Raw genomic sequence first — 26,886 nt, forward strand, 5'->3', positions numbered from 1 at the left:
AGACTCTTCAGACCCTCCAGACCCTTCAGACCCTTCAGACCCTCCAGACCCTTCAGACCCTTCAGACCCTCCAGACCCTTCAGACCCTCCAGACCCTTCAGACTCTTCAGACCCTCCAGACCCTTCAGACCCTTCAGACCCTTCAGACCCTTCAGACCCTCCAGACCCTTCAGACCCTTCAGACCCTCCAGACCCTTCAGACTCTTCAGACCCTCCAGACCCTTCAGACCCTTCAGACCCTCCAGACCCTTCAGACTCTTGCTCCTGCTTGATTGTTGCTTTCAGACGATGGTCAAAGTTTATTTCTGTAATCGGAGTTACAAAAAGCAGCAACGCTGATTGCTGAGGGCCTGGGGAGGGGGGGGGAGGGGGGGGGGGAGGGGGGGGGGGGGGCTCAGGGGAGCCATCTTCACCGTGTGACGTCAACATGGGAAACAGAGCGTTTTCACGGTGGGAGGGGCTGCCTCTCTGAGCAGCACAAACAGAAGGAAAGCTCAAACACACAGACACGAAGGGAAAAAACACTTTTTGGTGAGTACATACAAGGTTAAAACATACAAAAAGTAAATTTTGCATGATACAGCCCCTTTAAAGCTCGTGTCCGTTCGTTTCCAATGTATGTATCATTTTTTAACAGAGCTTAAATGTGTCAGTCTGGTTCGATACTACAATATAATATAAAAATGTATTTATGAGCCCCGCCTTCGTCTCATAGACCCCCATGTTATCGAAAAAGCGCCGGTCAGCGTCAGCCAATAGATTTCGGGCTTCCGCCTTGTCGCACTGTCAATCAAAGTGTGGAGCAGCCAGAGAGCACGGCGCTCGCCCAGCAGAGGAGAGTTAGCTACGAAGCAGCGCTTACCTCGGATATATCCACTGTCTGCTGAACATCCACCGTAAGCAGCGAAACATGGAGGATGCTGTAGGACTCAGAGGCTCTCATTTTCACCCGACAGATAATATGAGTGCACAATTAAAGGGGCGTGGCTTGGTCGCTCATGAAAGCAGAGGGAGGGGGAACCTTCAGATGTTGGACAAAAAAAACTCTCTCTTTCAAAACTCCGGGCACGAGCTATAAGTTTCGTTTTGTCCGCCATTACTCTGCCAGATGCTTAACAGCCGAGCAGGATTGAGGATGGATCTTCCAGAAAGTAAGAAAGGACCGGCTTCTGGCACTGACACAGCTCCAAATTTTACTCCAGCGCTACTAAAAGAGCGAGGAAGGAGATCCCCTCTTCCGTGCACGTATATGGACACAAGCCACAGGCACGAGCGTTTCATTAAGCTGCAGTTACGCCCAAGGCCTGCAGGGGTCGCTGTTTCGCATAAAACGTGCAAACTCCTTAGCGCAGCTTTAAGACTATGCTATAGCGACATATAACGGCCAAAAGTCTGAAATCATTCTTGGGTTTTTTTTCATAACCACAGTCCGGTTTCTTTTGGGTCCCTCCTCGTATGCACTTGCAGGGTACTTTTCTGATTAAAGTACTTTTTAAGTACAAAATTTGACCTTTATTTTTCTGTGTGCACAGTGTAGGTTTTTTTATCATTTATATAGAACAAAGCCAGAGTCCACCCTGTTCTCTAAAGAACATACAGTCCACCCTTTCTCTACAGAACACATCCAGAGTCCACTGCGTTCTCTCTGGCCAGCATGGAGATGCTGAATCATGCTTTTATCACCAGTCGTATCAACTGTTATAATCCCTGATTTCTGGTCAGTATTTCAGGTCTACAGGTGTGTGTGTGTGTGTGTGTGTGTGTGTGTGTGTGTGTGTGTGTGTGTGTGTGTGTGTTGGGGGGGCTATGGGGGACGCCACGTTAGCGTCATGTCACTGTAAATAAACACAAGTGTTGACTGGAGAGGCTCTTTTTAATTGCTGAATTGTGCATTAGCAACAGTAAACAGCTTTAGAGAAAACACAGTGAAGAATCAGTCTGCCAAAACTCAAAGTGACATTGTAATACAGTTTTTTTTTTCATATTTACATGAATACTGAATAAGAACAGTATAATCCGAACAGGAAAACAAACTATTCAGGTGCAGTTTTTTTGGAGAAGCAGTGTTATGAAACATCAGACTTTGAAAGTTTCTATAAAGATCTTTGCTCCTTGTAATGGAACTGAATCCTGAACTGCTCCAGTGGACTGAGCACCATCCACTGCAGGAGAGGAGTGTGGTCCATTTATCATTTCACGTCTTTAGAGGTTTGTGAAGAAGAACATCCCAATAGAAGCCAGAGCTGAAGCTGCAGGTTTCTAATAACACCCTCAGGCAAAAAGCTCAAAGTGCGACCCTGTTCTGCTGATCGTCTGATATCCAAGGTATGTTTTTTGTCTTTTTCATTGTTTGTTTAAGATTCTCATAGGCTGCAACACAATTTCAGACAGATTCAAAATATTGGCGTATAATTTGGTGAAAGCTGCAGGGAGCCACGACAGAGAGGTCTGGATCATCTTGAAGCTCTCTGGGACACATTGAGTGGAACTGGATTGCAGGTGGAAGAGCTGCTTAACAACTGTCTGGATTCATCTGGTAAATCGTGTCTTTATGGTGTCACTGTTATGACACATAAATATCAGTACTTTAATACATCAACGCCTTTTTCAAACCCCTGAATGTTAAGAATAGCCAAACATTTTAAAGGTTTTGAGAAACTTCAGATTTCCGATGACGTCCCTCCACTGACACCTAACCCTAACCCTAACCCTAACCCTAACCTTATGGTTTGAAAATCTCCAGTTTGGAGGTGAGCAACAGCATTGGCAATCTGACAGTGAAAATACCTGAAGCAGGTTATTTGTCCACTGAGCTGGATAACGCTCCTCCACACTGCTTCTCACTGGCAGATATCAGATATGTGTGAGATTCAACAGAGGAAAAAACCTCCATTGATAATCAGAACCTCAAACATGCACCAGATTTTTACTATGTACACTGAAAACAACGACAGAACATTATTACACATAAACATATAATGCACCATGCAAAGTCAATAAGTTGTCGAACATCATTATCATCGTGGAAAACCACTGACAGATATGGTAACTTCTGGCTCTTTTGGATTTATAATTTGAGTAGAATATTTCTTGATTAGAGTTTCTCATTAATGTCCTCCACCATGTTGAAGTCAATGCAATGTTATCTAACAGTTATTCAGTATTATTCATATTATGCATGTTTCTGTTTAAGTAGTGTGTTTGTGTAAAACAGGTGTGAAAAAGATGTATTATGTGTGACACAAAACCCAAGTATTAGTTTGCCTGTCTTTTTGTTTTTTCTGCATGCCTTTTTTTTCCTTTTTTCTTACTGGCATCCACCTGGCAGCCTGCCAGTCTGTTTTTCTTTTTTTCAGAGGCAGAGGCCACCTGGTCTGGGCTCCTTTTTCCTTTTTTTCACAAGTGGGACCCACATGTCAAGCAACGAAGAACTATATGAAATGTTAGAAAGTACTTGGCTCTGGTGTGAGATGTATGGAGAAGCTGAAAGTCCTGATAGAGAGGACTGGGGGGGGGGGTCAAGGACTGGGCACCTCTGTGAAGGAAGGAGAGAGGGAACTAACAGGTTTGCAGCTGTGCCAAGAGGTGTACATTCACTACGGAGTGATATCACTACGAGTGTTTAGTATGTGTACCGTCCCCACTAAGTGTCAAACAGGCACAGGTGTCCTTCCAGTATTAAAGGGCGAGGCTGAGCTCAGTCTTTGCGCCAGTTTCAGATGGTCATGCTGGTTGCCGGGAGTTTTAGTAATAAAGCTCTCTACATGCATTCTGACTCCGACTCTGATTTTTCCTGGAAGAACCAAGAGTGGATATGATTGAAGATTTTAAGATTTTTCAGGTTTGTGGGTTTTTGGCATCGCAGCTGGCCTAGGACACTTTTAAATAAAAATCCACGACACCATCCATCCATCATACACCCATGCCTCTGTTCAGCTGAGGGTCCTGGGGGGCCAACATGAGGTGAAGTCACCTTGGGTAGTGGATATTCTGTTTTCAGATGTAGTTTAATTGTGAAACAGCAGAGTAACATAGTAATGGAAATGCTGTTTTCTTCACTGAAATTTACCTAACTAAACTCTGCTGTTCAGTACTTCAGTTTGGAAAACCTTCCACTTCATACGGTCGTCATAAGTTTCAGTGAACCACTGCGGAAACGTAAAATCTTTTTCTTAAGGGCATGTGAGGCCTTAATCTTGACAAATGCTTTTGGATGCAGAGGTGCACCAGGCTGGACTGGAGGCACAGGGATGGACGTCTGGGGAGATAACTGCTGAGGCCAAACAAGACCGCCACTTTCATCGGAGTCACTGGACAACGAGCTGGATTCTGGAGAGTCAGCCTCACTCAGGCTGGACTCAGAGTCGCCCTGGTAGGGGTGGGGGTAGTCCTCACTGGCCCGGTGATACTCTCCATGCTGCTGATGGGACTGGAGGTGGTGGTTGTCGGGATGGACAGGCGAGGCATTTGGAAGGCGTGACTTGCGTGTGCGTCTTGGACAGTGGTCTCTTTGGCTTGAAGCTGCCAAGATTTGGGTGGTGGCTTGTACCAGTGGCAGATCAGTTTCATCTTGGCTGAGCTCCAGACTGGACTGCCAGCGCCTGTAGCTACCACATCCTTGTTTGTGTTTTTTACTCTTGGACTGACTGCTGCGACTTCCCCTTCCACCGCTTCCACTTCCTCCGCCATCTCTCTCCACTGTGTTGTACTTTCTTTCTGGAGCTCTTTGCAGACTGTATTCTGACTGAGACCTGCACGCTTTCTTTACTGCCTTCCTGCCGCTTCTGTCCTCGTTTGACCGGCACTTCTTTGGGCCCCCTCTTGATCTAGACGGTTGGATATGGGAGACTGTGGGCTGCTGCTGCTGCTGATGGCCTCTCTCTTGAGAATATGTACTCCGGTTGAGTTTGGTCATTCCACGGCCCTTACAGGGGTTGGTGTGGCGATGCGCGAATGCCCGGGTGGAGGCCCGGCACGGCTGAGCTGGAATATACTCTGCATTGACCAGCTGCTCATCTCTGGACGATGGCTGGTGGGGCATCGTGACAGCTGGAGGAGAAGAAGAGTAGTTGTGAAAATACTGGCTTGAATCAGGGTCACTGGGGTCAGAGTCTTGGTGGGATTGCAGCACGCTGCAGGATGAAGTGGCCTGGCTGATGGCGGGCTGCTGCAGTGTGCTGTAAAGCCCCAGCTGATGCTGGACATTTGGCTCCAGATGGTGATGGTACGGGTTTGGTGCATCTTTTTTCACACCTTTCATTGTGTAATGCTCCTGGTCATTGTTCAGGTAGGCTTGTTGAGCAATTCCTTCAGAGAGAGATGGAGTAGTGCCCTGCGGCTTGATTAGAAGCTGCTCGTCCTTGCGGCACAAACTGCTCTGCCTGAACACACTGGGCAGGCTCGTACGAGGCTTCGCAGGCCGTGTGGATAAAGCTCTGCGCTGGATCAATCCCAGTATGTAAGTCTCAACTTTCTGGACTGGTTGATGATTTTGCTGCTTGATGTTGACATTCCCTGACTTTCCATCAGGTGTTAATGGGTCGGACAGCCATGTTCCTCCAGTGTTGGGTTCTTTTAACTCCTTAAAGATGGATGGAGCACATGAGTTCACAGGCTGGTTTTTGGTTTCAATGGATCCGCTCTGCTTGGGTACAAGAGAGTTTCCTGAGAAACAGAACAGAAACAATATCAATACAACATCACTACAATCATACTGATCATGATGAATACTATTAAAACCTCAGTGCTCTGACCAACTGAAGCTTTGTGAGAATAGAACCTTGGTCTTCATGCACACAGAAGGAGCTGCTCAATGTACACTCTGTAATGTGATTTAGGTCTGAAAATGCTTGACATTGTTAATGATTTCCTTTGTTTTTAAAATGTTTTGATAGTGTCAGGTCTCCTTCCAGGACACACGTGTTGTCGCTTCCTGTTTTTTTTTTTGCCTTCGCTGTTTGTGTCTCTGTCCACTCGTCCTTCCTGTTGTCCTCCCTCACTGTGTCTACTTCGTCTCTGTTTCACCTGTCTTCCCTTCCTTGGTGTTTTAAAGCCTCCTTTGCCTGTGTGTCTGTTCCAAATCGTCTCTCTCTCTTTGTGTCCTACATTTAGAGTTTCTTGTCGTGTCCGTTCCCTGCACCATGTAGGGAACGGACAGTGGACTCGCTGTGGTCCATTCCCTACACTGAACAGTGGACTGGCTGCAGATGTTGGAGCAGCCTAAAGTCTAAACGGACTGTGGAATTGTTGCAGACAGTGGACCGCTTGCGGACGGTGGACTGGCTGCGGTCTGAATGGACGGTGGACTGGCTGCGGACGGTGGGCCGGCTGCGGTCTGAATGGACGGTGGACTGGCTGCGGACGGTGGGCTGGCTGCAGACGGTGGACTGGCTGCAGACGGTGGACTGGCTGTGGACGGTGGGCTGGCTGTGGACGGTGGGCTGGCTGTGGACGGTGGACTGGCTGCGGACGGTGGACTGGCTGTGGACGGTGGACTGGCTGTGGACGGTGGACTGGCTGTGGACAGTGGGCCGGCTGCGGACGGTGGACTGGCTGCGGACGGTGGACTGGCTGTGGACGGTGGACTGGCTGCGGACGGTGGACTGGCTGCGGACGGTGGGCCGGCTGCGGTCTGAATGGATGATGGACTGGCTGCGGACGGTGGGCCGGCTGCGGTCTGAATGGACGGTGGACTGGCTGCGGACGGTGGGCTGGCTGCGGACGGTGGACTGGCTGCGGACGGTGGGCTGGCTGCGGACGGTGGACTGGCTGTGGACAGTGGGCCGGCTGCGGACGGTGGACTGGCTGCGGACGGTGGACTGGCTGTGGACGGTGGACTGGCTGTGGACGGTGGACTGGCTGCGGACGGTGGACTGGCTGCGGACGGTGGACTGGCTGCGGACGGTGGACTGGCTGCGGACGGTGGGCCGGCTGCAGTCTGAATGGACGGTGGACTGGCTGCGGACGGTGGACTGGCTGCGGACGGTGGACTGGCTGCGGACGGTGGGCTGGCTGCGGACGGTGGGCCGGCTGCAGTCTGAATGGACGGTGGACTGGCTGCGGACGGTGGACTGGCTGCGGACGGTGGGCCGGCTGCGGTCTGAATGGACGGTGGGCCGGCTGCGGACGGTGGACTGGCTGCGGACGGTGGACTGGCTGCGGACGGTGGACTGGCTGCGGACGGTGGACTGGCTGCGGACGGTGGACTGGCTGCAGACGGTGGACTGGCTGCGGACGGTGGACTGGCTGTGGACGGTGGGCCGGCTGCGGTCTGAATGGACGGTGGACGGCTGCGGTCCTTGTCCATGGCCACGTCCTGACGCTGGGTGAGCTGACCACACAGGCCTGATATCAAAGCTGTGACTATAAGAAATAACCCGACTGCTGCGTACATTACTGAGACGAATGTAATGGGGGCCGCATTTAAACAGATTAGTCTTGGCCGCTGCTCCTGTGTCCCCAGGCAGCTCAGGAAGGTTATACGTTCACTGGACACAGTGTTTTCTGTGGAACTGAAATTCTGGTGGAAGCAGAGTTGATCATTTTACCTGGACTGTGGTCCTCATGGATGGGATCTCCAGAGGTGAGCGGGGTGTTCACCTTCAGCTCTGCTATCTGCTGCTCCAAACACAGGCTGACACACCAGGGAGAACTCTGAATCCGCAAAGAGAGTCAAACAGCAACAGAATCAACAGGCTGCACACCGAACAGGAAACTCTCAATCAGCTCCGTGATGCACCATTTTCTCCTACATGAAAGGCAATGAAATAAGAGAAAAAAATATTTTGTGTCTTTTGTGAGGCCATCAGAGACATCGACTAAGTTTGAATTCGACAAATGAATCATGCTTTTATTTAGTGTTCTAAATATTCTTTTTATGAATTTTTAGTTAAAGCTCGGGTTGGCGATTTGAATGAGATACATTTTTTTAAATACTGGTTAAAATGATCTTTATGACCCAATGGGAAGCAATTCATAGCGTGTTTTTAAAGTAGTTTGGAAAATATCCGCTATCTACAGCAGGAGTAAAACGGGACAAACAGCAACCGATAATCTTGACGGGACACCTTTTTTTAAACCAATCAAATCCCTTCGCCGTTCGCCCTGCCCCCTGCGCGTACATTGTACGCGTGCACTGACCCTGGTTCAGCGCGTAGAAGGACGGAGCGTCGTTGCAGAACGGCGGAGAGGAATGTTTGGGGCTTTACTCACCGTTCAGTGCGCCATAACTAGGCGTTGCGCAAATAAAGAAAAATGAAGAAACGAAGCGCTGAGGACAGGTTACACCAGGAACGCACTGGACCCGGACGTCTCCGCGTCTCCGCTCCCAACGGGAGCTCCTCCAATGGGGTGGGAGCTGGGCGGAGCTAGCTAGGCGGAGCCTTGGGGAGATGCTACATGCTAACACTAGTTTTCCAAGATCGCCAACCCTAGCTTTAATATAGAACAGAACAACAGGTATACTGTGGTACTGTAAAAACAGCATGTCACTGAACAATCACCCATGAGCAACCAGACAGTATGGGTGCACAGGCAGAAAAGCAAAAACAAAAAACACACACACACACACACACACACACACACACACACACACACACACACACACACACACACACAGTTTTCCTATCCTTGTGGGGACATTTGGCCCCCACAAGGAGAGAAAATACCATATAAAAAGAGAAAGCTAAAGTACTCTGACAGAGAAAACTGTGAGTGAAGCACGATTAACTGACAGTCATTGTCAGTTCATTCTGGACTAGCATGGTAAAAACAGCTGCCACTTCTTGTCAAATGTTTCAGAGCTGAAAGAAACACTGTGTTGAATCCTTTCTATATGTAACAAACAGGTAACTTTGGAAAGCCAGGCCTTAAAAGAGGGTTCCTCATCACTGAGTCAAGATGGTCCTTTTCGCAATGACCACACCACATTGTCCAGTTTTATGATGCAGGCTGGGAAGCATTGAAAAGTGCTGAGAGCCACCTGGAATCACAGTGCATGGGTCTGGAGGAATAATGCACTTATATACCTCAGAAAAACATTAGAAACTAGAATTTGGCACTCAGAGAGCGCAGACCTCCACCACAGCTCAAATCAGTGACCAACAACAATAAGAACACCAGATATAATAATTAAAAAAAATATATATTTCTCCCCAACACAAACAATGTCTGGGAGAAAGCTGTTTGCTGCATGTTCATATCTCAATGTGTTTCCTCACAGTGACTGACTGACACTCCGGAATCCCCCTGTTTTTTACTGTTGTGGATCCTGATATCCGGAATACTTCCTGATCCGGATCAGCAGCTGATATCTCTTAGTCGTTGAAGAACTGACACTGTAATTTTTTGCTAAGCCCCCTTGTCATTTATTGTTGAACTATGTGACAGACTGCCCTATCTCTCAATGATGAAGAATCCTTTAAAAAAATTCCTGGATCCAGACAGTGATCCGGATCATCACCAAAATTTAATGGATTCTAAGTTAGCCCCGATACACACTGGATGCGGTCCGGCCCCGGAACGACTGCGGTCCGGACACCACAGCTAATCCATGGTCATTAAAATCAATGCTGTGATGCACACCGGCCGCGGTCCGGCTCCGGTCCGGCTCCGGTCTGGCCGTGGTCTGGCTGCGGTCCGGCTGCGGTCCGGCTCCGGTCTGGCCGTGGTCTGGCTGCGGTCCGGCTGCGGTCCGGTTCCGGTCTGGCCGTGGTCTGGCTGCGGTCCGGCTGCGGTCCGGCTCCGGTCTGGCCGTGGTCTGGCTGCGGTCCGGCTCCGGTCCGGCTCCGGTCTGGCTGCGGTCCGGCTGCGGTCCGGCTGCGGTCCGGTTCCGGTCCAGCTGCGGAGCCTCTGCGGAGCTCCGGTCTCTTTCCGCAAGGATCCTATTTTTCCGCATGCTGCAGCCCTACCGCGTCAATCCAGACAGAAGCTGGAAGGAAACGCGATATGTGTTCCAAAATAAGTGACTTCAAAATAAAATCTGTGTCGTGTTTTTGCCTTAATATTCTATTTTTTTTACTTCTACTGGTAGAATACAGAACAAACAACGTCATGTAGTCATTGTACGCTTTAGAAGAATGAACGGTTTTGTACTTCGCTACTGCTATAAAGTCAAATGACTCCAAAATGGCTCAAAATGGCTATTTTTGTGGCCTGGTCTGTTCACTACTATGGTTTTTAAGGGGGGGAAAAAAAAAGAGAGGAAAAAAAATATATATATGTATGGTTGTGTCAGTTTTTGTGTTGGTTGTCGGCTCTGTTTTGGTGTTGTCTAGATTGGGGTTTGGGATTGCACTTGGTTGCGTGTGGTGCGTCGACAACACTGTTTTGCATTGTGAATTTGTACATAGGTTGTGCCTATGTGCCTCAGGACAAGACCAAGAGAGTCTTATCAAGTAGTGGAGGGTTGAACCGCCAGCTAAACGCAAACTTAGTGCTGCCAGTTTTTATTATTCTTAGTTCAACAGGACGGTGATTAGAGATCACAGTGTCATGATATCTAGAAAAGAATATGTCTGAGGTTGTTACGGCTGCTGCCTTCATGTGTCAGTGTATGATCATGTCTGTCTCCTCCAGGTGTCCAGTCGTGGCATTTTCCCTTCTTTCTCCAGCCCTTCACCCATGACCTCACCTGTCCTGCCAGCAATCATCCTGGACACCTGTCTCCAATCAACCCATCAGCCAGTCAACCCATCATCCTCCAGTCCTGCCCCTATATATTGCTTTGTTCCTGTGTTTGTGTTGTTCTGTGTCTGAGAGAGAGGGAAAGAACCCTTGTTCCTGTGGGGAGATTTTTGACACCCCCATGAAGTTCGAGACTTCTTGTTTTTTCCCTCCTTAACCAGACTATTGTTTGAGGGCCTATTTTTGTTAAAACCCACCTGTCCCCACCTAGGGTGTTTTTGTAGACTCCCCCATTTTCCTGTATTGTCTTCGTCCTTGGAGAAGGGCTCCAGGTAAGACACCCCGGGGTCTACATTTCAGCACGTAGGAAAAATCCTGTCTATACACACTAGGTAAGCATGGGCAGCTGCCACGATCTTCTGTAGCAGGCAGGTAAGGTTCAGGCTTAGTTAGTTAGTTAGGGCTACTGACTGGTTAAGGTAGTTGGGGTCGCAGGGTTGAGGTGTAGGGGAAGTTTAGGGCTTTTGTGTTGGTGGCACCGCCCACAGGGCCCTTCTCCCACGTCCTCCTGCCCTCCGTTAGCTCTCCCCATTTTTGTTTTATGCTAGCTTTTTGTTTAAAGCCTGCTGGCTGAGTGCTGGCCTTATTTTTGTTGTATTTTGTGAATTTGTTTGCAACACTGCTTTTGTTTAATCATATCCTTTGTTATATAAATTCCCCTTTTCCTTTGGAAAAGGCCACCCAAGTTCTCTTGTGTTGTACCCTTGTTTTGCCCGCTCACCACCTGAAGCTATTTAAATCAGCCCAGTAGGCCTGTGCATAAGTGTTGCGTTTTCCCCCCGCTCCTAGCTTAGCCGCTGGTAACATCTTAAAGGGGGACGTAACAGAGGTCAAAATGGCATCAGTCAAAAGATAATTTGTCTATATGATTTATGTACATTTGAGAAGAAGAAAGGTCCATCAGTTGAGTGTTGCAGTCTCCAGGTGTCAACGAGGTTCATTGACTTACAATATCCAATGCAATACCGGCATTATAAGGATTGATGGATCTGGTGGACAGTCTGTCAAGAGAGCAGTCCAACACCGTACTGAAATCTCCACCTGTGATTACGTGGGTGGATGTAGATCTTCGATAAGACTGAAGAGTTTCCTGAAAAAGCCAGTGTCATCAGAGTGAGGCACATAAATATTCAGGAAAGTTACATCCTGTGTCAGAATGCAGCCTGTTGCTATTAAATGGCAGCAATTAGGATCAGAGACGGTTATAAAATGTTCAGATGGAACTTTCCATCTAATTACTATGGCGACACCTCTGGCCTTAGAGGAGAAAGTTCATCTCCATTGCTCATCATGTTTGATTAGCATTTCCTGCATAAGGATTATGTCCCCTGGAAGTGACTTTAAATGGGAGAAAACCTTGTTTCTTTTTAAATAAGTCCTGAAGCCTCTGATATTCCAACTAAGTAAAGTTAAGCTGTCACCATATGGTGAGCTATGGGAATGATAAGCAGCCATAACAAAATAATAGATGGAAGAAAACATAACATATCACAGCTGTGATTTCAGAAGAACAGATGAAAAAATGGAAAAGAGGACATGTAGGTTAACCTGCCCAGTCCACCTCCCCAAACAAGATGAAACAAGAAAACCAGAAGCACTGACAAACAGCTGGATGCTGCAAGAAACGGCTGAACTGGACTGTTCCTCCTGACTGAAGCAGAAAGCATGGCTGACCAGCCACCGAGTCCGCACACGGAAAAAAGAAGAATGATGCTCTGTTCTTAATGATGCTGGGGAGCAAAACCAAGTCCCGCTAAACCGTCTTGCAGAGGCGTCTGAGAGCAGCAGCAGGAGGACGGCGGACGTGCCCCGGCTGGGGAAAGAGCCCCCTGTGGAGCGGAGGCGGGCGGAATGAGTCTGTCTATAAACCATTCAGCATGTGTGGCGTCTCGGAGCACAGGTCAGTCTGGTGGGGGAGAGGACACCGTGTCTGGTGAGAAGTCCATGAAGACAAGCATCACCGAGGGACAGGGAGCACACGGACCAGCCAGGTCTGAATGTCCTCCTTCTCTGGCGGGTGATGGATTTTAGCCACCATGGACGTCCAACAGACCGAGCTGGACAGCCTGTCTCAGGCTCTTCTGGACGGCCAGCGTCTGGCTCAGGTCTCAAGATCCATCAGCTTCTGCATTGCAGACTGGCTGGTGTCTGTTATTTCTGTGCACTGCTTCTCCGGGGCTGGGACGAGGGATTCATGGCCCTCCGGGTCTAGTATGTGGTCCACCAGGATAGTCTGGACTTGCTGAAGTTTAGAATGGAGCACGTTGCCTCTGTGTGCACTCTGCTCACCGGGTCATCTGGTTCACCCTCAGCCCAGCCCTGGTCTCCCTGGTCTCCCTGGTCTCCCTGGTCTCTCTGGTCTCTCTGGTCTCTCTCTGGTCTCTCTCTGGTCTCCCTGGTCTCTCTGGTCTCTCTCTGGTCTCTCTGGTCTCTCTGGTCTCTCTGGTCTCTCTCTGGTCTCCCTGGTCTCTCTGGTCTCTCTGGTCTCTCCCTGGTCTCTCTGGTCTCTCTCTGGTCTCTCTGGTCTCTCTCTGGTCTCTCTGGTCTCTCTGGTCTCTCCCTGGTCTCTCTGGTCTCTCTGGTCTCTCTGGTCTCTCTCTGGTCTCTCTCTGGTCTCCCTGGTCTCTCTGGTCTCTCTCTGGTCTCTCTGGTCTCTCTGGTCTCTCTGGTCTCTCTCTGGTCTCCCTGGTCTCTCTGGTCTCTCTGGTCTCTCCCTGGTCTCTCTGGTCTCTCTCTGGTCTCTCTGGTCTCTCCCTGGTCTCCCTGGTCTCTCTGGTCTCTCTGTTCTCTCTCTGGTCTCCCTGGTCTCTCTGGTGAGGAACTTCCTGAATGCGACCAACGTGCAGGTCTGTCTGCATCAACAGCCTGAGCGTCTGACGTCACTCCGGTGAGTGTTTTCCGTGTTGGTGAAGCTTGCTGAAGCCTGCGAGCGACTGAAGTGCTTGCTGTCTCTCTCTTGCTATTACTGTTAATTCACGAAGCAATCAAAAATCGGGGTTATTTACGCCCCCGGGGTTACTTTCGCCCCCGATTGACCAAGCGATCTCTCGTGAATTACATTTCTTCTCCGCCGTTAGCGCCACCGGCGTGCTAACTAGCTTAGCGTGCTAACTAGCTTGGTCCGCCGGGACCGCTATGGCGTCCTCCCCTCTGTCTTCTTTTCTTTCCTGCTCAGTGTGCCGTATGTTGAGCCAGAACCCTGCCTCCCTTGACGATAGGGGTATTTGCGTAAAGTGCAGTGTATTGACAGCGCTGGAGGCCAGGGTAACCGAGTTAGAGGAGCGGCTGCGCAGATGTGAGGGGCAGGGCAGCGCTAGCTATAGCGAGGTAGCGGCAGGGCTCGCAGCCCGTTCCCGCAGTGAGAGGAGTGTTAGCAAGCCTAGCCCCGCAGCGTGTCCCGAGCAGCCGGGACAAGACCAGGACCGGTTTGTGACAGTCCGGAGGAAGGCTAGTGCTAAGCACCGCCACGTAGCACTCCAAGAACCGCTTCACGTCTGCAATAGGTTCTCTCCCCTCAGCGACGACACACCGGCTGAACTGGACACGCTGGTGATTGGCAGCTCTATAGTTAGAGACGTGAAGCTGCCAGCGGTGAAGGTTAGGTGTTACCCGGGGGCCAGAGTGGGGGACATTGAGGGGAACCTTAGGCTTTTAAAACAGGAAGGTAGGAGATTCCGTCGAGTCGTGATTCACGCAGGCGGTAATGATGCCCGGCGGAGACAATCAGAGGTGCTCAAATTACAAGTAGCCTCGGTGTGTGAATTGGCGAAGTCGATGTCTGATGCCGTAATATTCTCTGGTCCCCTGCCCAATTTGGTCAATGATGAAATGTATAGCCGACTTTCATCATTCAATCGCTGGTTGTCTAGATGGAGTGAGGAAAACGGAGTTATTTTTCTAAACAACTGGTGCACCTTCTGGGGAAAGCCTGGGCTCATCCGCAGGGACGGCATCCACCCAACTTTGGATGGTGCAGCCCTTTTAGCTCACAATATGGCTGATCGGCTTCGAACTCTAAATTGACAATCCAGCTATGAGCCCCGGGCGCAGAGCAGTCGTGTAGAACACTCCTCTGTTGATCTTGTTGATCCCGTCACTAATCCTGCTCCCGGATTTTTACAAGTCAAGCATGGAGGTTTACCTAGGCTAACAGAGACTGAGTCTGTCCAAAGTGCTCAAAGCATTAAAAAAAAGTCAATGGGTAAAAAGCTTAACATCTGTACAAGACAAAATAACTTTTCCAGTAGGAAATACATAAAATGTGGTCTACTAAACATTAGAGCAATCTCCACTAAATCTCTGTTAGTTAATGACCTTATCGGTGACAATAACATTGATCTCCTTGCTCTAACAGAAACTTGGCTCCAGCAAGATGATTATGTGAGGCTCAATGAATGTACCCCTCCAACCTATGTTAATTTCCAAACAGCTAGATCAACAGGTCGAGGTGGAGGTGTGGCAGTGATTTCCCACTCCAGTCTTCTTCTTAAACCCAAAACTAATGTTAAATTCAACTCTTTTGAAAGCTTAATACTAACGCTTACTTGTCCAAATTGGAAGAATCAAAAAGCTGTGCTATTAATTATTGTGTATCGACCTCCTGGTCCTTACTCTGACTTTTTAACTGAGTTCTCAGAGTTTTTAAGCAATATAGTATTGACTCATAACAAGATCCTTATAATAGGTGACTTTAACATCCATGTGGATGATTCTGGTGATAGTTTGAGTAATGCGTTTATTGCAGTATTAGATAGTATCGGTTTCACTCAAAATGTTGATGAATCCACTCATAGTCACAAGCACACCCTGGATCTGGTCTTAACATATGGGATAGAGGTCAGTGACCTAAATGTTCTCCCTCAGAACCCTATTCTCTCAGACCATTTTTTAATTACTTTTCAGGTTTTGATTGAAGACTACTGTGCTCAAAAAGATAAAATTAAGCTGATACGGACATTATCTGAAAAATCTGTGGCTCGGTACAAAGAATTGATCCAGCCTGCATTTGCTGCATTATCTTGTGAACTCACAGAAATGAGCTTATTGGCCAGTGGTGATAATAGTGATCAGTTTGTTGACAGTGCTATGCACTCACTAAAATCTGCCCTTGACGTAGTGGCCCCGTTGCAGCTGAAAACCAATCGACCCAGGCGCGTTGCTCCATGGTTTAATTCTGAAACCCGTGTTCTCAAACAAAAAACTCGGCAATTAGAAAGACTGTGGCGTAAATCTAAATCAGAACAATCTCTGAAGGCCTGGAAATGTAGCTTGCTAAGCTATAAACAAATTCTCTTTAAAGCCAAGACATTATATTACTCTCGTTTAATAGAAATAAACAAAAATAACCCTCGGTTTCTATTCAACACTGTAGCCAGACTGACAACCAGTCATACTGTAGTGGAACCAGTAATCCCAGAATCTTTAAACTGCCATGACTTTCTTAAATTCTTTAATGATAAAATCATAACCATTAGAGGTAAAATCAGTGAAGCGCTTTCCTCAGATCAAGCTCAGGGAATCCAGCCACTGCCTCCACCTGAAATACCTGAAATACTAGATAGTTTCTCATTAGTAAATGGGGCTGAGATTACTTCAATTGTAATGTCTTCTAAAACCTCAACCTGTCTCCTAGATCCAATTCCAACTAAGCTTTTCAAAGATATCCTTCCAGTTATCTTAAATACGATCATAACTATAATAAATACCTCTCTAGAAAATGGCTATGTGCCACAGTCATTTAAATTCGCAGTAATCAAACCACTGCTGAAAAAACCTAATCTCGATCCTGATATTCTAGCTAACTACAGACCGATATCAAATCTGCCTTTTATTTCAAAAGTCCTGGAAAAAGTTGTGGTTAAACAGCTTTACCGCCACCTACAGGACAATAGTTTATTTGAGAAATTTCAGTCAGGATATAGAGCTTATCACAGCACTGAGACTGCGTTAGTTAAAGTCACTAATGACTTGCTATTGGCGGCTGACGCAGGTCTAGTCTCAATCCTGGTTCTCCTAGACCTCAGTGCAGCTTTTGATACAATCGACCACAATATTCTCCTGCAGAGGTTAGAATGTGAGGTTGGCATCAGAGGAAAAGCCCTCTGCTGGTTCAAATCCTATTTATCTAATAGGTACCAATTTGTTCACGTTAACCAACAGTCCTCACCGTGCTCCCAGGTCAGTTATGGGGTTCCTCAAGGGTCCGTGCTCGGGCCAATTTTATTTCTGTTATATATGCGTCCTTTAGGGAACATAATTAGAAGTCACGATATCAATTTTCATTGCTATGCAGATGACACACAACTGTATTTATCTATGAAACCTGATCAAACTAATCAAATAGACAGACTCAGTGACTGTATCAGAGAAATTAAAACCTGGATGACTACGAACTATCTCCGTCTGAATCCTGGCAAAACAGAGGTCATTATACTAGGCCCCCATAAACTGAGAGAGTGTCTATCCAAACAGATTATTACCTTAGATAACGTCAGTGTATCCTCCTCCTCTACTGTGAGGAACCTCGGGGTCTTATTTGATCAGGATATCTCATTTAAAGCACACATCAACCTGGCTTGTAAAACAGCATATTTCCACTTGCGCAACATAGCTAAAATAAGAAACATTTTACCTAGAAGCGATGCAGAAAAACTCATCCATGCATTTGTTTCTGCGAGATTGGACTACTGCAACTCCCTTCTCGCAGCCTGCCCAAAAAGTGTATTAAAAAACTTTCAGTTGGTTCAAAATGCAGCCGCCAGATTATTAACTGGAACTAGAAGACGTGAACACATTACTCCCGTTCTAAAATCTCTTCACTGGCTTCCAGTCGAGTTTAGAGTTAGATTTAAAATCCTTCTCCTCACTTACAAAATCCTAAATGGGATGGCTCCAACCTATCTCCAAGATGCTTTAACGCCTTATCAACCAATCAGAGCACTTCGCTCTCAAAATGCAGGGTTACTGGTGACTCCTAGAGTCTCTAAATGGACACTAGGTGGAAGAGCCTTTAGCTATCAGGCACCATTTTTATGGAACCAGCTTCCAAGTGGTGTCAAAGAGGCAGACACAGTCTCCACATTTAAGGTTAGGCTCAAGACGTTTCTCTTCGATGCAGCCTATGATCAGGTCAGCTAGGGATTCTAAACTAAACTAAACTAAACTAAACTAAAACAAACCAAACCAAACTAAAGTAAACCAAACTAAACTAAACTAAACTAAAACAAACCAAACCAAACTACAGTAAACCAAACTAAACTAAACTAAACTAAACTAAACTAAACTAAACTAAACTAAAACAAACCAAACCAAACTAAAGTAAACCAAACTAAACTAAACAAAACTAAACTAAACTAAACTAAACTAAACTAAACTAAACTAAACTAAACTAAATTAAATTAAATTAAACTAAACCAAACCAAACCAAATTACACTAAACAAAATTAAACTAAACCAAACTAAATTAAACTAAACTAAACTATACTAACTAAATACTAGTTTAAACAGTTAAGTATCCACAAAGCTGCCCCAGGAGCTAGAATGCTGTGGGAAGTACGGTGCACTGAGCCCTATCCTCTAATGTCTGAATGTTATTCCCTTTAGTCCGTTCATTGCTTTTCCCCTGTTGTCCCCCCCTTCGAGGGGGAGTCTTCTCCAGTTTCAGTTGCTGACTCCACTATTACGAAGGCCTATGAACAAGCTCCGTCCGGACCGGGAGGACACCCCTGTCGGTCCTGCCCGTGGACTGGCTTCGGTTCTACTGCTGGGATCCGTGGTTCTTGTGCTGGACCGTCCAACGGACTGTCCTCAACATAGTCCTAGGCTTTACTTCTTATTGTCTCATGCTAGCTGTTGCCAAAGCTGTCCGTCCCTGGGAGAGGGATCCCTCCATACTGTGGTTCTCCCCAAGATTTCTTCTTTTCCCACTGGGTTTTTGGAGTTTTTTCTTGCCGGATGTGAGGGTCGAAGGCGGTGGTTGCTTCGTTCTGTCTCGTTACTGTAAATATTGACATATTACCATTATGCTTATTCACTGTTTTTACTTTTACCGACAAAGGTAACATCTTGAAGCCCTCTGAGGCAACTGTTGTTGTGATACTGGGCTATACAAAAATAAATTGATTGATTGATTGAATTGATGGTCTCTCTCTGGTCTCTCTCTGGTCTCCCTGGTCTCTCTGGTCTCTCTGGTCTCTCTCTGGTCTCCCTGGTCTCTCTGGTCTCTCCCTGGTCTCCCTGGTCTCTCTGGTCTCTCTCTGGTCTCTCTCTGGTCTCCCTGGTCTCTCTGGTCTCTCTCTGGTCTCTCTGGTCTCTCTGGTCTCTCCCTGGTCTCTCTGGTCTCTCCCTGGTCTCTCTGGTCTCTCTCTGGTCTCTCTGGTCTCTCTCTGGTCTCCCTGGTCTCTCTGGTCTCTCTGGTCTCTCTGATCTCTCCCTGGTCTCTCTGGTCTCTCTCTGGTCTCTCTCTGGTCTCTCTCTGGTCTCCCTGGTCTCCCTGGTCTCTCTGGTCTCTCTGGTCTCTCTGGTCTCTCCCTGGTCTCCCTGGTCTCTCTCTGGTCTCCCTGGTCTCCCTGGTCTCTCTGGTCTCTCTGTTCTCTCTCTGGTCTCTCTCTGGTCTCTCTCTGGTCTCTCTCTGGTCTCTCTCTGGTCTCTCTCTGGTCTCCCTGGTCTCTCCCTGGTCTCTCTGGTCTCTCTCTGGTCTCTCTGGTCTCTCTCTGGTCTCTCTCTGGTCTCCCTGGTCTCCCTGGTCTCTCTGGTCTCTCTGGTCTCTCTGGTCTCTCCCTGGTCTCTCTGGTCTCTCTCTGGTCTCCCTGGTCTCTCTCTGGTCTCCCTGGTCTCTCTCTGGTCTCCCTGGTCTCCCTGGTCTCTCTGTTCTCTCTCTGGTCTCTCTCTGGTCTCTCTCTGGTCTCTCTCTGGTCTCCCTGGTCTCTCTGGTCTCTCTGTTCTCTCTCTGGTCTCTCTCTGGTCTCTCTCTGGTCTCCCTGGTCTCTCTCTGGTCTCTCTCTGGTCTCCCTGGTCTCTCTCTGGTCTCTCTCTGGTCTCCCTGGTCTCTCTCTGGTCTCTCTCTGGTCTCTCTGGTCTCTCTGGTCTCTCTGGTCTCTCTCTGGTCTCTCTCTGGTCTCTCTCTGGTCTCCCTGGTCTCTCTCTGGTCTCTCTCTGGTCTCTCTCTGGTCTCCCTGGTCTCTCTCTGGTCTCTCTCTGGTCTCTCTGGTCTCTCTCTGGTCTCTCTCTGGTCTCTCTGGTCTCTCTCTGGTCTCTCTGGTCTCTCTCTGGTCTCTCTCTGGTCTCTCTCTGGTCTCCCTGGTCTCTCTCTGGTCTCTCTCTGGTCTCTCTGGTCTCTCTCTGGTCTCTCTGGTCTCTCTCTGGTCTCTCTGGTCTCTCTCTGGTCTCTCTCTGGTCTCTCTGGTCTCTCTCTGGTCTCTCTGGTCTCTCTCTGGTCTCTCTCTGGTCTCTCTCTGGTCTCTCTCTGGTCTCCCTGGTCTCTCTCTGGTCTCTCTCTGGTCTCCCTGGTCTCTCTCTGGTCTCTCTCTGGTCTCTCTCTGGTCTCCCTGGTCTCTCTCTGGTCTCTCTCTGGTCTCTCTGGTCTCTCTCTGGTCTCTCTCTGGTCTCTCTCTGGTCTCCCTGGTCTCTCTCTGGTCTCTCTCTGGTCTCTCTCTGGTCTCCCTGGTCTCTCTCTGGTCTCTCTCTGGTCTCCCTGGTCTCTCTCTGGTCTCCCTGGTCTCTCTCTGGTCTCCCTGGTCTCTCTCTGGTCTCTCTCTGGTCTCTCTGGTCTCTCTGGTCTCTCTGGTCTCTCTCTGGTCTCCCTGGTCTCTCTGGTCTCCGTGGTCTCTCTGGTCCCCCCTGGTCCTCTCTGGTCCCCCCTGGCCCCCCCTGTCACGGTGGTCTCTAGGAGGTAGCTCTGGGCCCCCTGACAAGTTGTTCTGACAGACCTAAACTTGAACTCAAAGACCAAAGTGAACTGTTGAAGGAAAGAGAGGGGTCCAGCTGCAGACCTCGGCGGCTCCACTGTGAATGGGAAGCCACCTCCACTGAACCAGTGGACCACATAACTCGAACTAATGTCCAGAAAGAGACAGTTTGACCTATTTTACCTCCATGTGTTGCATAATAAATTAATATCTCCAGCATAAGACAACTATTTTGGATTGCTGGAATTACTCTAATCACCATCACATAAACGAGAACTATAACTCATATCTAGGAATGTGCGATACCACTTTTTTTCAGACCGATACCAAGTACGAGTACTTCATCTTCAGTACTCACCGATACCGATACTCGCATACCGATACTTTATATACATAAAATTTAAAATAATGTAATGACAGATTATTTTTGAAAATGAATTTTATTTCTAATAAAAGGCAGCCCAGCCACTATGTTTAAGTCCAAAATAATAGTCTGAAAAATAAAACAAACTCTCAGTTTACACTTATTTAAATGAAATTAAGTACAAGATAAAACAGTTTCTCTGAATTTTAAGTTTTTTTTTAAAAAATGAACTGACTTACAAGACGTAAACAAACAACTCTAAGTTATACACTTTTTAAAATGAATTTATTTTAACGGTTTTTAAATGAAATTAAGTGCAAGATAAAACAGTTTTCCACTTTACATAAACTACAGTTTTTACATTTTAATGATTTTTTTTATGAACTAAAGTCAAAGATAGAAATTTAAAGAGCTGCTCATGTTATTTGTGCTGCTCTCGGATCTCTGCTCTTCAGTTTCTCGGTCTTCTGCAGAGTTTGCCGTCGAGTTGCTGCAGGAGTTTTCTTTTTTTCCAGCACAACAGCGTCAGACTCTCGTCCACAAGCTTCGCCCTGAGGTGTTTAAACAAATTACTAGTGGTAAATGAACAACATCGCGCACCTCCTTTAGCAATTTTAGCATTGCAGAGTTAGCATTCTGCAAAGCTCGGCTCGTTTTCACTGATATAAAAGAATTTCCACACCGGCGGTTCTGGTGAGACGAGCAGCCGTTCTGGATTCATCCTGTTGTCTCTGCTCTGGATGAGACTCATGGAGAATCAACCCGCTGCAGTGTAGCCCTGCGCCTGTCAGCGCTCCAGAGAGGAGCTTCTTCCTCTTTCATGTTTGTGGCAGCTTGCATCCCATTTGGTTGCACTACCGCCAACTGCTGGTGAGGAGGGCTTACTATGCGTGGGGTTTTCTTGCCGTGAGTATCGGCGGTTGGCATCGGTAGCCTTCACGAGTACCCGATACTTTGAAATAAGGCCAGTATCGGCCCGATACCGATACCTGGTATCGGTACTCGCACATCCCTACTCATATCCATAAAGGGTGATTTTGAAAAGGACTTAAACTTATCTTACCTGTGTTGCGTATAATAAATTAATCTCTAAAACTTGAATTGATGCTGCTTTCTCCGTTGTACGGTTGAAACAGCAGTAAATGTAACAACAAAGGTTGTGATAGGACTGTCAGGCAAATAAAACAATTGTGTGTCTCTCTCCAGGAAATGAAAACGCTCTAGATCATTACATGAAACGGAGGAGCCCACGCACTGACACTGTTCTGCTGATTACCTGCATTTTAGATTTCCTATTTTAATGTAGCACAACTAATGAATGAAGTTAACCAAGGTAACAAACACACGGAACAATACGCATGTCTGTCCAAATGAACTTTTAAGACAACAATCTGGAGCGTTTTCATTTTGTTTACTTAGTAATTCGTCACTTCCTTCTGACACTGGAGGTGCAGCGTCTCCAAGACGGTTCGGCTGAAAGTGGAGGTCTGCAGATAGACACTCCTCCAAAGGAGGAGAGGCTGGAGGTGGAAGAGCCAATCAGACGTGTAATACTGAAAGAAAACTAGATATATGTCATGTCCGTCTCACAGTGGAGGTGGCTTCCGATCCACAGTGGAGCAGCCGTTAGCAGTAGAGAGTCTGCAGCCAGACACTCTTAGGAAAAACTGCTGAAGTACATTAGTAATGAAAAAGCCAAGAAAATCCTTTTAGCACACCTACTAAGTTTACGTGTAACATAAATACCACGGCACCAGTCGAGTGCTCTGTCAGACAAGCAAAGTGGTCTGTCTAAAAATACGTCTGTTGTTGATACAGTGTGTTAAACAATAGTCACAGGCGCTGTAGTCACCTTTCCCAGTTGAGGACCCAGGGGTAGATGGGCGAGCGTGCACGTGGTTGTCAGCGGCCTCGGAGGTGTCCAAAAGCCAACACTGTGTTCCACGGTGACAGTTCATACCTCATGACTTTTACCAAGTCTCCTTCATTCTCTCTCTGCACCTGTACAAACAGCTCCGTCATCAAGTTCAAGAGCTTCATTGGTTGGAGAGTCGCTCTGCCGTTCAGCAGACGTGCATGCACGTGTTCTGTTTCACCCCTACAAGCTGGCCCCACCACCAGATCTATCAACGTGCACAAGTACTTTGGTAGTTTCCACCACCGTCCACCATGCTGGATGCGTCAGTGCACCGCATCCGCCCCCATCTCTCTTCTCACCAACTGACAGTGGACAAAAACCTGCACTGAAGGGACCTTGGAGGACCTGAACTTGCCCGATCAACAGGGACCCAGTTAGTTCCCCTCAGGGACAGGACCTCTGGATTAGAACAGACACCCCTCAAGTTCACTGACAAAGTTCACTCTGTGAGTCAGAGAAGGGGATCAAGAAAGTCAAACAGGCTCCTGAAAAACAACAGGCTGGCCCTCCTTGACATTCTTGGGTAATCTGCTGCGCAGGGGGAGGGGGGTTTGCTGAAACTCTGTCCCTCCTTGATTCAGGGTCTGACAGAAGCTTGATGTCTTCAGTCACCTTTGCAAAGTTTGCTGGAACCCTTCATTCTATCTGACTGGCAAATGCAGCACTGGCTCCAGGAAAGACCAGGACCACATCTGAGATCTCTGTCCAGAAGAGCAGCGATAGAACAGCTGAGATCCTGCTGAACCCTCCAGCTCCCAGGCCTCTGGTAGACCCTGCAGAACCCTCCAGCTCCCAGGCCTCTGGTAGACCCTGCAGAACCCTCCAGCTCCCAGGACTCTGGTAGATCCTGCAGAACCCTCCAGCTCCCAGGCCTCTGGTAGACCCTGCAGAACCCTCCAGCTCCCAGGACTCTGGTAGATCCTGCAGAACCCTTCAGCTTGAGGCCTCTGGTAGACCCTGCAGAACCCTCCAGCTCCAGGCCTCAGGTAGAGGACCTGAGCTGGAAGGACATGCTGCCCAGGAAGGGCGAGAACACAGTTCCGTAAGCTCTGCATGTGAAGGTGGATGTTGTACCATGACACATGAGCACTGAGCCTGACATCTGTACAAAATGGCAGCATTAAGGTCAGAGTATACTGTGACTTCTCCAGTTAGGAGGCATCTTGAGGGAACGGAACCAAACCAGAGTGTGAGTGAGCGTGACACTGTGCAGGTGGTAAAGGTGATGCATCATGGGTTGGGTTGTAGAGTTTACTGACACCATGGCAGCTGCAGCTCGCCAGGGCTGTGTGCTGAGACCTCACACAAGTGAATGAATAGTGCGCTCAGTGCTCGGCTCTGGTCCTCCCCCTCCTCAGCTCACTGCCAGCTTCAGCAGCACAGACCATGTGACATGCCAGCAAAATACACCCAGTACCCTGGACAATGTTTGGATTTCACTTCAGATATATGTTGGCCACCATGGACTGCATACCAGCACACACACACACACACACACACACACACACACACACACACACACTACACTATGTGACCCTTCAGGATGGCAGAAGCCAGTTTTCTTTTTCTTCGTAGCGACTCCGTCGTTTCAAGATCTTTTCCGTTCTGTGTGGAGGAGTGATGTTTGATTCGCTGCTGCTCCTCAGTGCTGCGCTGTGATTCCTGAAGCTGTTTTCGGCGCTTTCACACTGACTCACCACACATGACCACTGGCATCCACTCATTTCTCTCATTAGTCTGCAGACACACAGGAGGTCACAGTGAAGATCGCTCTGCTACTTCAGCTGTTTCAGCCCGTCACATGACTGTCAGCAGCTCCAGCAAACACACACACACACACACACACACTAAAGGAAACCATGGCTGAAAAATCTACATTAGCATGAAGTACTTCTCCAGCTTTGAACTGGTTTCTTTCATAGCAGCTCAGTGTGAGTGAATATGAGCCCAAGAAATCCCCAGCGTGTGTGTGTGTGTGTGTGTGTGTGTGGTGTGTGTGTGTGTGTGTGTGTGTGTGTGTGTGTGTGTGTGTGTGTGTGTGTGTGTGTGTGTGTGTGTGTGTGTGTGTGTGTGTGTGTGTGTGTGTGTGTGTGTGTGTGCAGCTCAGCCAGATCCAGTGAAACCTTGATTTTGAACTGGTTTATCATGTGTGTTTCTGTGTGTAACGTGTGCTGGTGGTCTGATGGCGCTGACTAGTATAAATTTAACTGATTTATCAACAAGTGTTCTTTCTGATGGAGTACATCAAGATGTGGCGCAGTCCTGAAATTGCTGATTTGTTTTTATTTATCTGTATTTGAGATGATCAAAATTAAGAATAAACTATGATCAGAGACATAAAATGCGATCACCTCTTCCTCTGCCACTCACCAGTTCAACTAGAGTTTGATCTTAAAGAAAGGACTCACATTCTGATTTGTGTTTCCAGGCTGATCTTTCTGCCGTTCAGTTTGCAGTGGCGGTTTGTGACCGCTGCTCTGTCTGCTCCATCTGCCCGGAGGACTCTGACCCTCTGTGAAAGTCTGGACATATTCTGGAAGAACTGTGCCGTAGGACCCCACTGGAGTCAGCGAGGCTTCAGGAAGCTTCTGGCAGGAAAGCAGTATGAGAGCGCCGTTATTCACAGTCACGCAGCAGAGGGAATGCTGAAGCGATGAGGTTTGACCGTTTCAGAGCGTTTAGCTTCAGATGAACTGGGAGCGTTCACAGCCCCCTCAGCAGGCGGGGCTCTCATGTTTCCTCTCTTCTTATTGTGAAAAAACAGCGGTTTTCATGTGAAAGTCACAGCACTGATTTAAGAAGAGGGATTAAACATAAGGTCCGCACCCAGAAGAGGGCCGCCAGAGGGTCCAGTTGAGGACAACTTGTCGAAGTGTAAAAGTCACAAAGACAAAAGTAACTGCTGCTTCATGTTCATCCTCCGTCGCTCTCAGACTTGAATCTCTCTTTGAAGATGAAATCATTTAACGAAGACGATGATGAAGACTGTGATGATGATGGCAGAATCCATATGGCCCCTGACTTGAACTGAGTTTGACGCCCTGATGTAAAGGTTAGAGCAAGATCCTGCCACACTTCCTTCAGCACTCGGAAAAGGCTTCACGGCTTTAATTACCCCAAATCACCGAACGATTCCTCCCAGCTCCCATCGCTTCACACTCATCCCAGGACTCTGCAGAGCACAACCACACACTTCACTGTGCAAAAGCCGAGCTACAGACACACAGAGCAGGACTCACGGTGTGCAGGCCGACGCCGGGGTCCTCCCCGGGGTCCTCGGGGCCGGGGTGTGGGTTTGGATCCCCGAGGCTCAGAGCGCTCAGCACCCTGCCCTCCTGCCGCCGCCTCAGCAGCTCCAGCTCGCACAGGCCGGCCAGGCTGGCCTCCAGGCGCTCCTTGTTCCGGCCGCGCTCCGCTTCCATCGGCAGAGAGAGCGCAGGAAACATTTCCCCAAACGGTCACCGCCTCGGCCTCCCCGGCGAGTGTATCTGCTCCAGGCTTTCACCCTCTGGATGCACGCTGCTGGAAGTGGCCGCTGCAGCGCCGGGACCCCTTCCCCTCCTCCGGCCCGGACAGCTGCTGGGGCAGCGCGCCGAGGCATGCAGCCATTTGGTGGGCCGCCGTTCACTCCACTAACGCCACCGACCTCCACTCCTCACACAGCAGGACCGCTGAAACTGGACACTCCCCTCACAAGACTGTCTTCTGGAGGCTGGCTGGGTGTGGACAGACTCACACACACACACACACACACACACACAGTGAACTGATGAAAAGGACAAAGTGTTGTTACTTGTGGAACACTCTTACTTTTTCTTCAAGTTATGGTTCTCAATAAAAAGGTCTCAGAACTGAACTGAACGCACCAGGCAGCAGCGGGAGGAGGAGCAGACCTGATGAAGCCCATTTATTCTTTGGAATCCTGATGATTTCACTAACCCAAGGCACAGCTGGCCTAAGGTTCATCCTGCTAGATTTTAGGTTTTAGTACGCCACCTGGTGGTCAAAGCAAAGAC

General features: G+C 48.3%; 1 protein-coding gene across 1 annotated transcript; it reads right to left on the minus strand.

Moving 5' to 3' along the window:
- Positions 1 to 1,890: 1,890 nt before the first annotated feature.
- On the minus strand, positions 1,891 to 26,516 carry LOC115395485 (dapper homolog 3-like). Its single transcript, XM_030101053.1, has 3 exons — positions 26,110 to 26,516; positions 7,548 to 7,653; positions 1,891 to 5,664 (listed from the first exon to the last, which is right to left on the minus strand). Exons 1-3 carry the CDS (start codon positions 26,314 to 26,316, stop codon positions 4,118 to 4,120), a joined length of 1,860 nt encoding a protein of 619 aa, XP_029956913.1. The 5' UTR covers positions 26,317 to 26,516; the 3' UTR covers positions 1,891 to 4,117.
- Positions 26,517 to 26,886: the final 370 nt, after the last annotated feature.

This window comes from Salarias fasciatus, chromosome 10 (genome assembly GCF_902148845.1).
Source record: "Salarias fasciatus chromosome 10, fSalaFa1.1, whole genome shotgun sequence".
NCBI classification, from domain to species: domain Eukaryota; kingdom Metazoa; phylum Chordata; class Actinopteri; order Blenniiformes; family Blenniidae; genus Salarias; species Salarias fasciatus.